Source organism: Lactuca serriola, chromosome 3, assembly GCF_051521515.1.
Source record: "Lactuca serriola cultivar US96UC23 chromosome 3, Lser_US96UC23_V15, whole genome shotgun sequence".
Taxonomy (NCBI): domain Eukaryota; kingdom Viridiplantae; phylum Streptophyta; class Magnoliopsida; order Asterales; family Asteraceae; genus Lactuca; species Lactuca serriola.
The window spans coordinates 4,086,205-4,100,034 of NC_136410.1; the positions used below are offsets into that span (position 1 = coordinate 4,086,205).

The 13,830-nt window shown below is 36.4% G+C and overlaps 1 protein-coding gene across 1 annotated transcript; it reads left to right on the forward strand.

Annotated features, from left to right (window-relative positions):
* Positions 1-7,108: 7,108 nt before the first annotated feature.
* On the forward strand, positions 7,109-11,069 carry LOC145094238 (protein RGF1 INDUCIBLE TRANSCRIPTION FACTOR 1-like). Its single transcript, XM_079032532.1, has 5 exons — positions 7,109-7,283; positions 7,365-7,514; positions 7,618-7,692; positions 9,772-9,915; positions 10,566-11,069. Exons 1-5 carry the CDS (start codon positions 7,263-7,265, stop codon positions 10,821-10,823), a joined length of 648 nt encoding a protein of 215 aa, XP_078888658.1. The 5' UTR covers positions 7,109-7,262; the 3' UTR covers positions 10,824-11,069.
* The last annotated feature ends 2,761 nt before the right edge of the window (positions 11,070-13,830 follow it).

Sequence of the window (13,830 nt, forward strand, 5' to 3'; positions counted from 1 at the left end):
GATTTGGTGTCGGGTGCCACTCTGATAGCCGAGGCACCGTATCGGCTAGCTCTGCCCGAGATGAAGGAGCTATCTATGCAGCTTCAGGAGCTGCTAGACTAAGGGTTTATCCGTCTGAGCAGTTCCCCATGGGGAGCACCGATCTTGTTCACGAAAAAGAAGGCGGCGTCATACATGATGTGTATTGATTATATAGATCTGAAAAAGATAACGGTGAAAAACCGTTATCCGCTTCTGAAGATCGATGATTTGTTCGATCAACAGCAGGGTGCGTCTTGGTTTTCCAAGATTGATCTTCGGTCGGGGTACCATCAGATGAGGATTTGGGATGAGGATATATTGAATACAACTTTCAGGACTCGGTATGGGCACTATTATTTTGTGGTGATGCCATTCGGGCTCACCAATGCCCCAACAACATTCATGGATCTCATGACAACGTTGTGTAGGCCGGGGTTGCATCGGTCAGTGATCCTGTTTATTGATGATATCCTGGTCTATTCTAAGACCAAGGAGCAGCACGAGCATCATCTGAGGGAGGTATTGGAGACACTGAGAATGAAAAGGCTTTATGCAAGTTCTCAAAGTGTGATTTCTAGTTGCGAGAGGTGCAGTTTTTGGGGCATATCATCAACCAAGAGGGTATTTCGGTTGATCAAGACAAGGTTGAGGCAGTGATGCGGTTGGAAATACCAAAGAATGCATCTGAGGTCCGTAGCTTCTTGGGTATAGCGAGGTATTATTGGAGATTCATCCAGGATTTCTCCAAGATCGTTGTACCATTGACCCGTTTGACCAAGAATAATATGACTTTCCGATGGGGCCCGAACCAACAGTCGGCCTTCGAGACCTTGAGGCAGAGGTTATGTGAGGCCCCGATTCTAGTACTACCTGAGGGGTTGGATGATTTTGGTGTACTGTGATGGATCTATCATGGGGTTAAGCATTGTACAGATGCAGAGAGGGCATGTGATCGCGTACGCCTTGAGGCAGTTGAAGCATCCCGAGGCGAATTACCATACTCATGACCTGGAATTAAGGGCAGTGGTGTTTTCCCTCAAGATTTGGAGGCACTATTTGTATGGAGTTCGGTACACCATTTTCACCGATGACAAAAGTTTGAAGTATTGGACGGATCAGCAAAACCTGAACATGCGGCAGAGGAAGTGGTTGGATGTACTAAAAGATTATGATTGCGAGATCTTGTACTACCCAGGAAAGGCCAATATGGTGGCCGATGCTTTGAGCTGCAAGGCGGCAAGTACTCCGATTAGGGATGTCTGTTTGAGGATGACAATGATCTCTCCATTGTCGGATATGATGAAGGAGGCTCAGGTGGAGGGTTTGAAGAAAGAGAACTGGAAGATAGAGCGGATTCAGGGTGAGTTTCCCTTGTTTGTTTGGGATAGTCGAGGTTTTTTGACACAATGTGGCCTGGTGTGGGTACCGGTAACCGGGGGTATGAGACAGAAGATCTTGGAGGAGGCACACAGATCCAAGTTCTTTATTCATATGGGGGGGCACAAAGATGTATAGGGATCTAAGGTTGACTTATTGGTGGCCCTGCATGAAGTAGGAGATTGTGTGGTTCGTGGAGCGGTGCTTGACCTGCAGGAAGGTCAAGGCCGAACATTAGAGGCCTCACGACAAGGTTCAACCGCTACTCATTCCTATGTGGAAATGGGAAGAGATCACCATGGACTTTATCACGAAGTTACCGAGGACAACGAGGGGTGTGGATGCCATTTGGGTTATTATGGATAGATTGACGAAGAGTGCCCGCTTTATTCCGATCTCCAAGAGCACCTCCTTTGAGAAATTAGCAAATATTTATGTGCGAGAGGTGGTGGTTAGGAATGGGGTGCCAGTGTCGGTGGTCTCTGAACGTGATTTCCGATTCACATCCAGATTCTAGAGGAAGTTCCACGAGGAACTGGGCACTTAGTTACATTTCAGCACGACTTACCACCCTTAGACAGATGACCAAAATGAGAGGACGATCCAGATACTGGAGGATATGCTTCGTGCATATGTATTGGACTTTGGATGGAGTTGGGATACGTACCTCCCACTAACAGAGCTTTTATATAACAATAGTTATCATGCTAGTATCGACCGATCCCCGTTTGAGATGTTGTATGGTCGGAGATGTTGGACCCCTGTTTGTTGGGGTGATGTTGGACACCGAGTCATGGGGAGCACCGAGGTGGTGCTCAAGACTACCGAGTTGATTCAGCAAGTACACGACCGACTGTGAGTCACATAGAGCCGTCAAAAAAGCTATGTTGACTAGCGTCGGTCAGATCTTGAGTTTCAGGTGGGAGACTTTGTTTTGTTGAAAGTGTCATCATGGAAGGGAGTCATCAGGTTTCGGAAGAGGGGCAAGTTAGGGCCCCGATACATTGGTCTATTCAGGGTTTCTGCTCGGGTGAGCAAAGTGGCTTACCGTTTGGATCTGCTGGACAAGCTTAGCCATATTCATAACACCTTCCATGTGTCTCAGCTTTGGAAGTGTATCACTGACAAGGCCTCAGTTATTTTCTTGGACGACATTTAGGTTGATGAGAGCCTAAACTACATTGAGAGACCCATTGTGGTTTTGTATTGGAAGACTAAAGTTCTTTGTAGTAAGGAGGTGTAGCTGGTGAATGTGCAATGGAAGCACCGAAGAGTCTCCGAATGGACATTACCCCGATCTGTTTGTGTCTACCGACTTCGAGGACGAAGTCTAGTTCAAGTGGGAGAGATTTGTAACACTCCAAATCAGGTAAACCTTTATAACCCTTTTAAATGACTTAGTTGGCAAAAATGGTCTCTTTTGTACGTTGGGCGTACCTAAGGGTACGCTTAGCGTAATACGGTGGAAGGATTGCGGAGGAGCATTGAGTATGCGACAGAGGACCAATACCCTAATTTTCGGACTTGACAACTATTTAAGCACCCTTAAGGTTCTTCGTAATAAGGAGGTGAAGTTGGTGAAGGTGCAATGGCAGCACCGAAGAGGCTCCGAATGGACTGGGGAGCCGGAGGATGAGATACAGGAGCATTACACCGATCTGTTTGCGTCTACGGACTTCGAGTATGAAGTCTAGTTCAAGTGGGGGAGTGTTGTAACACTCCAAGTTAGGTAAACCTTTATAACACTTTTAAATGATTTAGTTGGCAAAAACGGTTCCTTTTGTACGTTGGGCATACCTAAGGGTACGCTCAGCGTACTATGGAGGAAGGATCACGGACGAGCATTGCGTACGCGGGGCGTACATATAGGTCCGCAGGGCATACGCGACAGAGGACCAATACCCTAATTTTCGGACTTGACGCATGTTTAAGCACCCTTAAGTCATTGGGACAAAACCCTAACTCGCCTCTTGAGCCTCATTTCTTCCCTTTACCTCGGTTTTCCTTTTAGAGTGTGATTTTGGAGCATAGAAGTGTGTTAGTGGCCATTTTGGAGCTTATTTGAGAAGAAGTTAGTGAGCAAGCTTGGAGTGGCATTGTGTTCCAAGAACTTGCATCTAGATCACCTTGAAGAGCTTCTGGAGTTATGAAGCCTTGATCTTGCCATCTTATTCATTAGATCTAGCTAGACTTTTCTATATTTTTCCCTTTAGTTGGTTTTGGACCTTCTCTTGAGATTTGAGAAACTCCTGAGACTGAAATGGTTAGATCTGAGCATTGTGAGCATGCTAGATGCATAAAGGTGCTAGCTTGAAGAGTATATTTACTCCATGTATGAGTTTGAAGCTTTATATGAAGTCCTAATGTGAAGAATGACGTTTTTAAGTCCCATATAGCATGCAAGGTCATAAAAGTTGCCAAATGTATGCCCCGGGACGTCTTAATGATCTCAGATATGATATTGGACGTTACAACATAAAGTATTAAGCACTTAATGGAAGAAGGTGCTTAATTTGTTTGTACGATGGACTTAATTTAGAGTAAGCAGCGCGTACAACTCAGGGACTCAGTACGCTGCGCGTACAAGTCCACCAAGCAAACTACGCCCTTTGTTTGCAAATAAAATGTAATATAATGGTAAAAAGTGGTATCGATCGTCGGGGAAATGGTTGTATTCAATTACTAATGCAATCTAATAGAATTAGTGTAAGTAAACTAACTAACTACAATTAAACTAAAAGGGGGGGGGGGGGGGGGGGGAGGGGGTGTTGTGATTGCTTGAAAACTAAAAGACTTGAATAACTAAAAAGCTTGCAATTAAGCAAGAGGATGAGATGCTGAAATATTGGTGAGAATTGGTTAACCAAGGCAATTCAACACAATGAACATTTGTGTGTTTATCATTAGGATTCAACATGAAGCTTATCATTCATCCCAAATTGGTTATAGCAATCATGAAGCATGATATGCCAAGATTTCTCATATGTAGTATGGAGGTTGGGGAAGCCCACAACACACCTTCTTAATCAAAATCAAAGATCCAATTGAAGCAATTAAATCCAAGAAGTTGATTAGCCTTAAGAATGAAGAAATCCCCAATTCCTAAAGGATGTCAATGCTTACACATCCATAAAGGATTTATGTTTCATAAGCTAGAGATGATTTCTACCATCATAGAGCCCTTGTTCTAAGTAAATTCAACGATTCAATGCTAAACCAAAGAAATAAACCAACAATTACTTATTAAAGTACCAAGCTCATGATAAAAGCACTAAACAAGCATAGGTAATATGAACTAGAATCATAGACATAAGAAAACTGATAATTAAACATGAATCCTTCAAAAACCCACAAACATTCAAAGGTTTTAGCCAAAGTTAACCGAAATAGAGAGTTTAGCCACTCATGGCAATAGAACAACAATAACAAAAGTCTAATTGCATAAAGAAACTACCAATAACTTGGAAAGATGAAAAGAAATGAGTCTTGAGCTTCAAAATCGCCTTCTCCAGGTCTCCAATGGTGTAAAATCGAAGTAATAGCTGATAGATCCAATCCCCCAAGGTAATGGCATGCCAAATGACCAAAATGCCCAAATATGGGCAGTTACGCAGGTACCCTCACGACGGAGATTCCACCCGTGCAAGTGTTGCAGGAATGCTATTGCCTCATTTTTCCTCCACTAACCATCCCACTACCAAAGATTCCCTTAGTCCCCTCCATATCCCACATGATTGAAATTAACTAATCATCTTTTAGCTTCAAATATGGATGCTCCAAGCCCAAATTAACAATCCATGATCCGTCTTCACAAGCCCACTTCATCCAATCCTTTAGCTTTTTAAGCCCAATTCTCCTTTAGTGGGTCCACTAAGCCAAATAATGCATCGAAGAGCCCATTAAGCCCAACTCCAGTCAAACCGCAATTGCAATGAGCTCCAAAATCCTGCAAAATTCCTCATGCAAAATAAAAAGTCCCCGATACGATCCATGATAAAGAAAATAAAGAATATACAATGCAATACTAATAAAAAGAGCTAAAAGTCTAAAATAAACTAATAAAAAAAGGAAATAAAATAAGCTATCAGTATGCAAGGCGTACGCACCTCAGATGGGCTTGGACTTGTTTTGGGATTGTAAGCCCTTTGGTCCTTAATCAGCCATTGGGCCTGGTCACGTTTTGATTTAGTGGGACAACTTATCTGTTTTGGGCCATGATTACTATGGTTGGGCTTTATTGGGCCATGAGGCCCATTAATGATTTTGGACATGGACTTTAGGCCCATTAGCAAAGGAAGACTTTGGGCCATTATGAAAGGACTTGAGGTGTGGGTTATTTAATCGGATTATGTTCAACCCTAACCTTAGGTTAATGGTATTATTGTTCAGTACGGGTGTTCACGAACTGTTAGGAGAGCAGCTTTCAGATTCAACAGATAGAGGTGAGTCTCCTCACCATATTAATGGGTCGAAGGCACCAAGGCCATCCCATTTTGTGATATGTGGTACACTAGTTGATTATATGATAGTTGGAATACTAGTTGGATTATATGCTATGTGGTATGTTAGTTGTATATGTGGTATACTTGTATGAAAAACCATGGGGGAGCCCATGTCATTTGGATGTAAAACCATGTGGAGAGCCCATGACTTTCCTATTAAAGACCATGTGGTGAGCCCATGACACTTGGATGTAAGACCATGTGGGGAGCCCATGAGACTTAGGTGTAAGACTATGCAGGGAGCCCATGACATCCTGGAGTAAGACTCTGGGGGAGCCCACGACATCCTTATATGTTGTATGCATGGCTTATGTGGTTTATGTAGCTTTTATAGCTAATATGGTATATGTGATTATATGGACTGTGTGAGGTATGTGATTATGGTCACCGTGGTTTATTTGTAAAATACTTTATTTATATGTAGACATATGTTTATTCTTTGAACAAATTATTTAAATATACGTATTTTTTAATATGATAATTATTTGAACAAGTTATATATTATTAATATAAAATATGTACGAAAAAAATAATGACTAACTTTGTAAAAATAAAAGTTAATAACCGAATGTTCATACAAAAACCTAAAATCGCTAATCATAACTCATAATTAGTCCTTTTTTTGAAAAAAATTGAATATAAATTATAAATTGAGCTTAAAATAAATTTAGTGGCTAATTGTGTATAAAACCTATTGATTACCTAGAGTATTTTATTTCAATTTCTTTAATGAAAAACTCAAAATATAAAAGCTTACTGTATCTCTTACAATTAAAAAAAAAACTTGTTTATTTTGTTTTTTTAATAACTTTTAAATTTATATATTTTAAATTAATTAAAAATCTATCAATATGACACAGAATGAAAAACTCGTAGTTAGAATTTGTTAAGTAACAAACTTAGTTTAAAAAAAAAAAAACTTTTAATTTTAAAAGCTCTTGCTATAAGTTTTCCATTTTTCAGGAGTTATTTTTCTTTGAAACTCGTAAAAGAGATTTTTTTTAATAGTAGTTAATTCTTTAATAGTATATCTAAAAATATATTATTTTATTATTGTCATGATAAATATGCGTGTTTTGAATTTGTGATTTTTAGTTATAACAGAAGTGAAAATATTTTGATACCACTGTGTCGTTTTTGGTATCAGTTGAATTGCACTAATATGAACATAGTTTTTCTAGGTTTGTATATATTTAGAGAGATGTCATCATTGTATGTCTAATCATAGGCAAAAAGCCATAATGATGATACTGTAGAATGAAGGAAGTACTATAGATCTACACACAAACGTTTCACATTCTATCAAAAGAAGTTTGCTAAATGAAGAACCTTTTTTCGACACCCGGAATTGATGCATAGAATATGGAGTCGCAGATGAAAATGGTGATTTCTCCTTTTTCTTTCTTATATACACGGGCTTTAATTAGTTAACATTTTTCATAATATGCTTGCGTTTCTTTGTAGCTGAGAGCTCTTCTGGAAGAACGGTTTTTCAATTCTTGTTTAGTTCACCAAGAAGATAAAAAGAATGAAGAGAATAGCTTCTGTATGGATTGCTGTTTCAGTTTGTGCGTCCATTGCATGCCCCATCATCTGTCTCACAGGATTTTACAGGTTTGTTGAATCCTTCAAATTCTTTTTTGGATATCTGATCGAGTAATGTTTTAAGGTTAATTAAGCTCTTCATTTATACTTGTACGTGTGCTGTTCATCTTAGATAAGGAGGTATATGTACAACGATGTTTTACGGTTGAAAGATGCACAAAAGATATATGATTGCTCTCTTATTCAAGTAAGTTTTAATCATCGATCAAGTGCTGTTGCCCAACATATAAATCTTCCAGTTCAAAACTAGTGTTAACTTTTCGTTGAAATAAAAGATCTAGCCGCAGTTACAAAAATTGATCGAAATTAAATCGCTAAATATAAAACCTATTAGCGTTTTGCATAAAAAGTACAGTAATTTACCCCAAAATTTGTGCTACTTGACTTTAATAATCTTTAATAGATACAAAATATTAATTAGAATTCAGAAATATATATAATTTAAGTAGTGAATGACTTGGAAAGTATACGACTCCGATTTTTGTCCGACTACTTGAACTCAAATGTTCACCTATTTAGAGAGGCTAAAAAGGTTAATTAAGCAGTGAGAGTGTGAGACCGATATTTTTTGAGTTAAATTTCTATGAGTTATATATACCGTAATTATTTTAACTTGCATATACTTCTTGTTTATTAAAGCATATTAATGACTTGATTTGAATTTTTTTTTTCTATCACGATATTTGGTTAATTTTTATTTTCTTATTAACCCATTATATCTTATAAAACTTACTGATTTATAGCAAAAAGTAACCTGTTTAAGGGGCAATATGTTATCTACGTGGGTAACATGTTATGTAATATGTTATCTATGTTGCTCTGGACACTCAAATCATGATTATGTGGCTTATTTTTGACATTACAGTTAATACGAAGTAATACACTCGGACAAAATGAAACTAATCATTAATTACTAGCTTTATTTCTTAAATAGACAAACAAAACACACTACATGATTTTAGTTCTAAGCCGAACTTAGTTAGCTTGGCTAAAAGCCAAATTGTTATTCAAAATTTCAAATTCTAGAGATTTTAGTCAAATTTTTTTATTTTCTTACTTCGGCTCAAGTTTAGTCTCTTGTTATTGGTTTCCAACTGTTTCTATTTGTATGTACGATTTTGTGGTAACATTAACAACAATGTTCTAAGTCCCATAAGCATGAAGATGTTTGTTTTGGAAGTGGTTAAATGTTTTAGTTTAAGAAAAATGCTAGAACAGACTAAAAACAACCACCACGCGAGAGAATAGAGGCACCGCTTCCATTATTGATCTATAGTTTAAGAAAAAATGCTAGAACAGACTATATGATATCATGCAAATGAACGCGAGAGAATAGAGGCACCGCTTCCATTATTGATCTATAGTTTAAGAAAAAATGCTAGAACAGACTATATGATATCATGCAAATGAAGGTGTTGTTTGTTTTGGAAGTGGTTAAATGTCTTTTGTTTTTTTTTCCATGTTTGCGGAAGAACACGTGCACTTGAAAAAGGTCTACCCGCCTGAAGGGAAAAATGCTCAAAAAGTACTTTTGTAGTAACTGGAAATTGAAGGTCTAAACAGTGAAATTTGAGGATGATGGTCGTTTGAAGTTGGGGAAAACTAAATATTGAAGCACCAACTCGTTGAGAGAAGTTAGGACCTTGAAACTTTTGATAGATCAAAAGTAATGACCATTTGAAGTTGACCATCTTAATTTCCGTTCCATCTTTGTACAATTTAATGGACTCTCCTAAGTTTAAGAGTATCTCCAATGCTCACCTCATTAGTCCAATAACTTTCCCTTTAAGTAAATGATTACTCCAATGGTTAATTTTTTATAATAGTTTTTTTAGAAATTTAACTAATCTATCTGTATCTATCTAAAATGTTCCATAAAATCCCCTCTTTTAATTAGTCATTTTTTAAACACTAATTTATAGACATTAAAGGCCACAACAAATGGAAATATAAATACAATGACGTCAGGTCTTTAATTTATATAAATAAGAACGAAAAAATTATATTATATAATGAAAATATTCGTTGAATATTTAATACAAATAATTAATAATCTATTAGTAATTGAATTACAAATATTTAAACCTAAATCATAATTAAGGGGGTAAAATAAAACATGGTAAGGAGGAGGGGATAGATGGATAAAAACATGAAAATATGTTCAGCACTCAATATATATTGAATAGTCAATAAATAACAAAAAAAAAATTGTGTTGTTTTTGTGGTTATATCTTATTTATATGCCTTTGTTTTTATTTGTCACCAGTCATACACGACAAACAGTGAGAAAGTTGTATTATTGCGCCCGAGGCAACGTGTGTCACCTCCGGTAAGAGGTTCCAGATGTACGTGTTTCGTCTGCAATCAGAACATCAAGCCGTCCTTTGTTTATTGCTCAATGGTTTGCAAGGTCCGTCTTTAAATCTTCTCCCTGGCTTACATATACTTACTTATACACACATATGCAGATAAATGTTAATGTATCTCACATCGGTGTGACATGGTCCCTTTGGGAGGCTCCCCTCTTTCTATAAGACTCTTTTCTAAAATAAACCAATGTGTCTGTAAGGCTCAACACTTATAGAACTGTGTCGCATCAATATATATACAATAAAGATATTGATATATACACTTACATCGGAAAATATTAGTGCATCCCATATTGATGTGACACGGTGCCTTATATATCTATATATGTTGTAGTCTCTCAATTCCCGATATGATCACTTTTGAAGAGTAAACCAATAACTCTACATCTACTTTATAGTAAAATTGTATGTCAAAATTATCTGTTACAGTCTTAAGAAACAGGAAACCAATTATGCATGTGCTATTTACCGCAGAAAAATTGCTGTGTGCTAGGATTTTATAAAAATGTCCGTGCCGTGGGTCTATTTTAATAGTCATCCATGTTTGCACCATAAATCTTTTGATTGTAATGAACTTTTTGTCTGAAGACTTGTGTTTTAACTTTTAACCAGTCTTTTTTCATCTGTTCCAATTTCTGGGTTGGTGAGTTGTATTCTTGTTGGCTCACTGTGTCATCTTTGTTGATAACAGTTTACTAAGGAGACTGCATCGATCAGTGGTGAGAGAGTATACACCTGCAGTTCAAGAGGTGTTGGGAGGAGCTTCCTTATGTCTGGTTCTGTTTCAGAATGTCTTGTTTCATCCATTGAAAGTTCAGTTGAAAACTCAACCAATTATGAAAGCATCGTCGTTAAGCAAAATATATCAGCAACTACTTCATCAAGCAATGGCTTCACCAGAAAATTGCATGGCCGAAAATGTGTTCCTCAGCGTTCTCCACTTTTTTAACTGCATCACCTGTTTAATTTACTTGTGCATTCTTCCTGAATCCAAGGATTTTACTGCTGTTAAATTTTGCAAGTGTTGCATTTTCGTTGATGTGATGTGAAATGCTACACTTGCAAATATTATGTGTGCAAGTGTTACTTGACATATATTATAATAGTTGCTTGTAATGTTCTGACGTGGCAAATAATAATATTGGATACATTCTATGTAACGTACGTCCACCATATAGTATAACGGAAAGCTATTGTCGTGGCATATTTCAACTAAATTCAACTATTAATTAAAAATTTAATAGTTTTTTTTTTCAAATAAGTTTAACCATTTGTTTTATCTAATATCTAAAATCTAAAATATTCTATAGATTTCTTAGTTGAATGTGTAATGACAATAAAAGTATAATTTAATTAATAAACTGTTCAATCACTACCAGAAATTAAAGTATTATCGGCGACAGTCGTCGCTAAAGTCGGGTTCGTCGCCGCTAAAATGTTGACACTGATGTTTTGTCGCTATTAATCAAATTGTCGTCGCGAATGCTTGTTTGTCGTCGCTAAAGTAATGTCGCCGCTAATAACACTACAAGAAATATACTCTTTAGCGGCGACACTATTACCGGCGACAAGAGGCTTTACCGGCGACTTTAGATAAAGCCGCCGGTAAAGCCCCTTGTCGCCGGTAATAGTGTCGTCGCTAAAGGGTTGTCACCCGAATCCGCACTTTTCCCCTCTGTTGCGTCTCAACCGTTCAATGAGATATCCAATCCAACGGGTGGGGTGTTTTATCCTGTCTAACCTAATATCGACGACACAGATGTCGCCCCTAAAGGTTTAAAAAAGTCGCCGCTAATAGTTCACTAAAAATGACGCGGTACCCTTCCCTCCAGTTTGTGGCCGATATTACTAATTGTCGCCGGTAAAGGGTCTGGTGTCGCCGCTATTGCCTCTCGCAAATAAAAAAAACACACGCAAAAACCCTCTCTTCTTCATTTTCCTTTCTGTTTGCTTCCAATTTCCTTCACCATTTCGCCGATTTCCTCTTCAATTTGCTTCTTCCAAGCAAATTTCTCCCCACATTGTTCCAAGCAAGTATCTCTAGGTGTGGTTAAAGCCTTTGGACCAATTTCTACCTCCATTTCTTGAAGAAAGGTAAGTTTATTTTGTGATTTAATTTTTATTTTGTATGTTAATTTCGATTTGTAGCTTTATCTAGTGATTGAATGATAATAAATTGTTCATATTCTTGTTTTTGGTGGTGTTGTTTCGGATTAGAAGCAAGTTATTCAATTTTTTGTTTGTGGTTATTGAATTGTAATTAGTTGTGTAGCTTCCAGTTGTAGTTTAGTATTTAGGGACATTTGATGATTATTAAAAGCTGATTTTGATGACTAAATTGCAATACATTGTTCAATTTCAGTGATTTTGGTGGTGTTGTTCAGTTTTTCCGGTGAGGGTAATTTCGGGTGAAGACTAGTTTTTCCGGCTACATATCCGTTGATTTCACAGGTTCTATTATTTCATTTTTTTTGTGAATTTTGTATTTATATGTGAAATTATGTGAAAATTGTCATATGTGAAAATTAGATTGTATATTTCGTATTTGTTTGAATATATGTGAATTTGGTATATATATTCCAATGTATGTGTGTTTGATGTATATGTGGTATATTAGTATTTGGTAGAAATTATATGTATTTGTTATAAGTAGAATGTTATTGTGTGTATGTGAATGTATGTATGTTTGTTGTAAATGTGATATATGATTGTGAAACTTTTGTATTTGGTATAAATAGGATGTTATTATGTATATACGTGAAATTATGTGTATTTGGTTTAAGTAGGATGTTATTTTGTGTGGATGTGTATGTATTTGTATTTGGTGTATATGTGGTATATGTATGTAAAAGTATGTGAATTTCATCTTCTTATGTATTATGTAAAACTATGTGGTTTTGGAATAAGTAGGATGCTATAATTGAAAAAAAAATAAAAAAAAATAAAAAAAAATTTATTGTTATAATTTGAAAAAAAAACACAAAAAAAATTATAAAATTGTTTAAAAACTTATATACAAAAACTAGAAAGCTTTTAGTTTTTACCCAAGTTAACTCCAAATTAATTAACCAATAAGTTATATAGTTAACTTATAATCTTCAAATTAATTCATAAGATTATATTTCTATAACCAATAATAATCGGTTACCATAAAAATAGGTTAAATGATGCTATAATTGAAAAAAAATAAAAATAAATTATTGTTATAATTGGAAAAAAAAACAAAAAAAAATTATAAAATTGTTTAAAAACTTATATATATTTTAATCTCGACGGTAAAAAAGAACAATACAACAACATAATATGTATGTAAAAGTATGTGAATTTCATGTTCTTATGATGACAATGTCTCACACGAAAATGTAGACGATGTCGATGTACTTCAAAATATCTCTTCATCCGATGCTCCACTTTTTATCGATTTCAGCATGTACTTTCAAAACATTCCTAGAGTCATTGTTGATGTAGAAAGTGCATCTAAAGTTCCTCCGCCAACCGGTAGAGTCAATGATGTTTCTGATTGCGAGACTGATTACGATGACACCGATTCTGACTATGATACCGAAGAAGACACTGAAGGATATGAGGAAGATTCTGATTAGAATAGTTCTTATGTAATGTGTATTTGTAATATGTGTTTGTAATATGAAATTTATTTGGATTTCTAGTTTAAATAGAAATGTTTATTCCTATCTAAAGGTTTATTCCTATCTAAATGTTTATTTCTATGTAATGTGTATCTATAATAAAAATTGTATTTGTATATCTTATAATTTTTCAGGAAATGATGAGAGTGTGACTTTTGTTTATGTTTACCATGACTGCTGTCATGGGTCGTGGACATGGGGGAGACGGAGCTGAGGACCCACCTTTCCCAGGTGGTAGAGGTCCTGGCCAGCACGAGCCAAAGACGGTAAGTCTTATCATGAATTTTTATTTACTATTTTTGTTCAATT

Coding starts and splice junctions, on each gene's coding strand:
- LOC145094238 (XM_079032532.1), top strand. CDS start 7,263: ATGGAGTCGCAGATGAAAATG. Junction 7,515..7,617: donor TGTCTCACAGGATTTTACAG/GTTTGTTGAATC, acceptor TGTTCATCTTAG/ATAAGGAGGTATATGTACAA. Junction 7,693..9,771: donor ATGATTGCTCTCTTATTCAA/GTAAGTTTTAAT, acceptor ATTTGTCACCAG/TCATACACGACAAACAGTGA.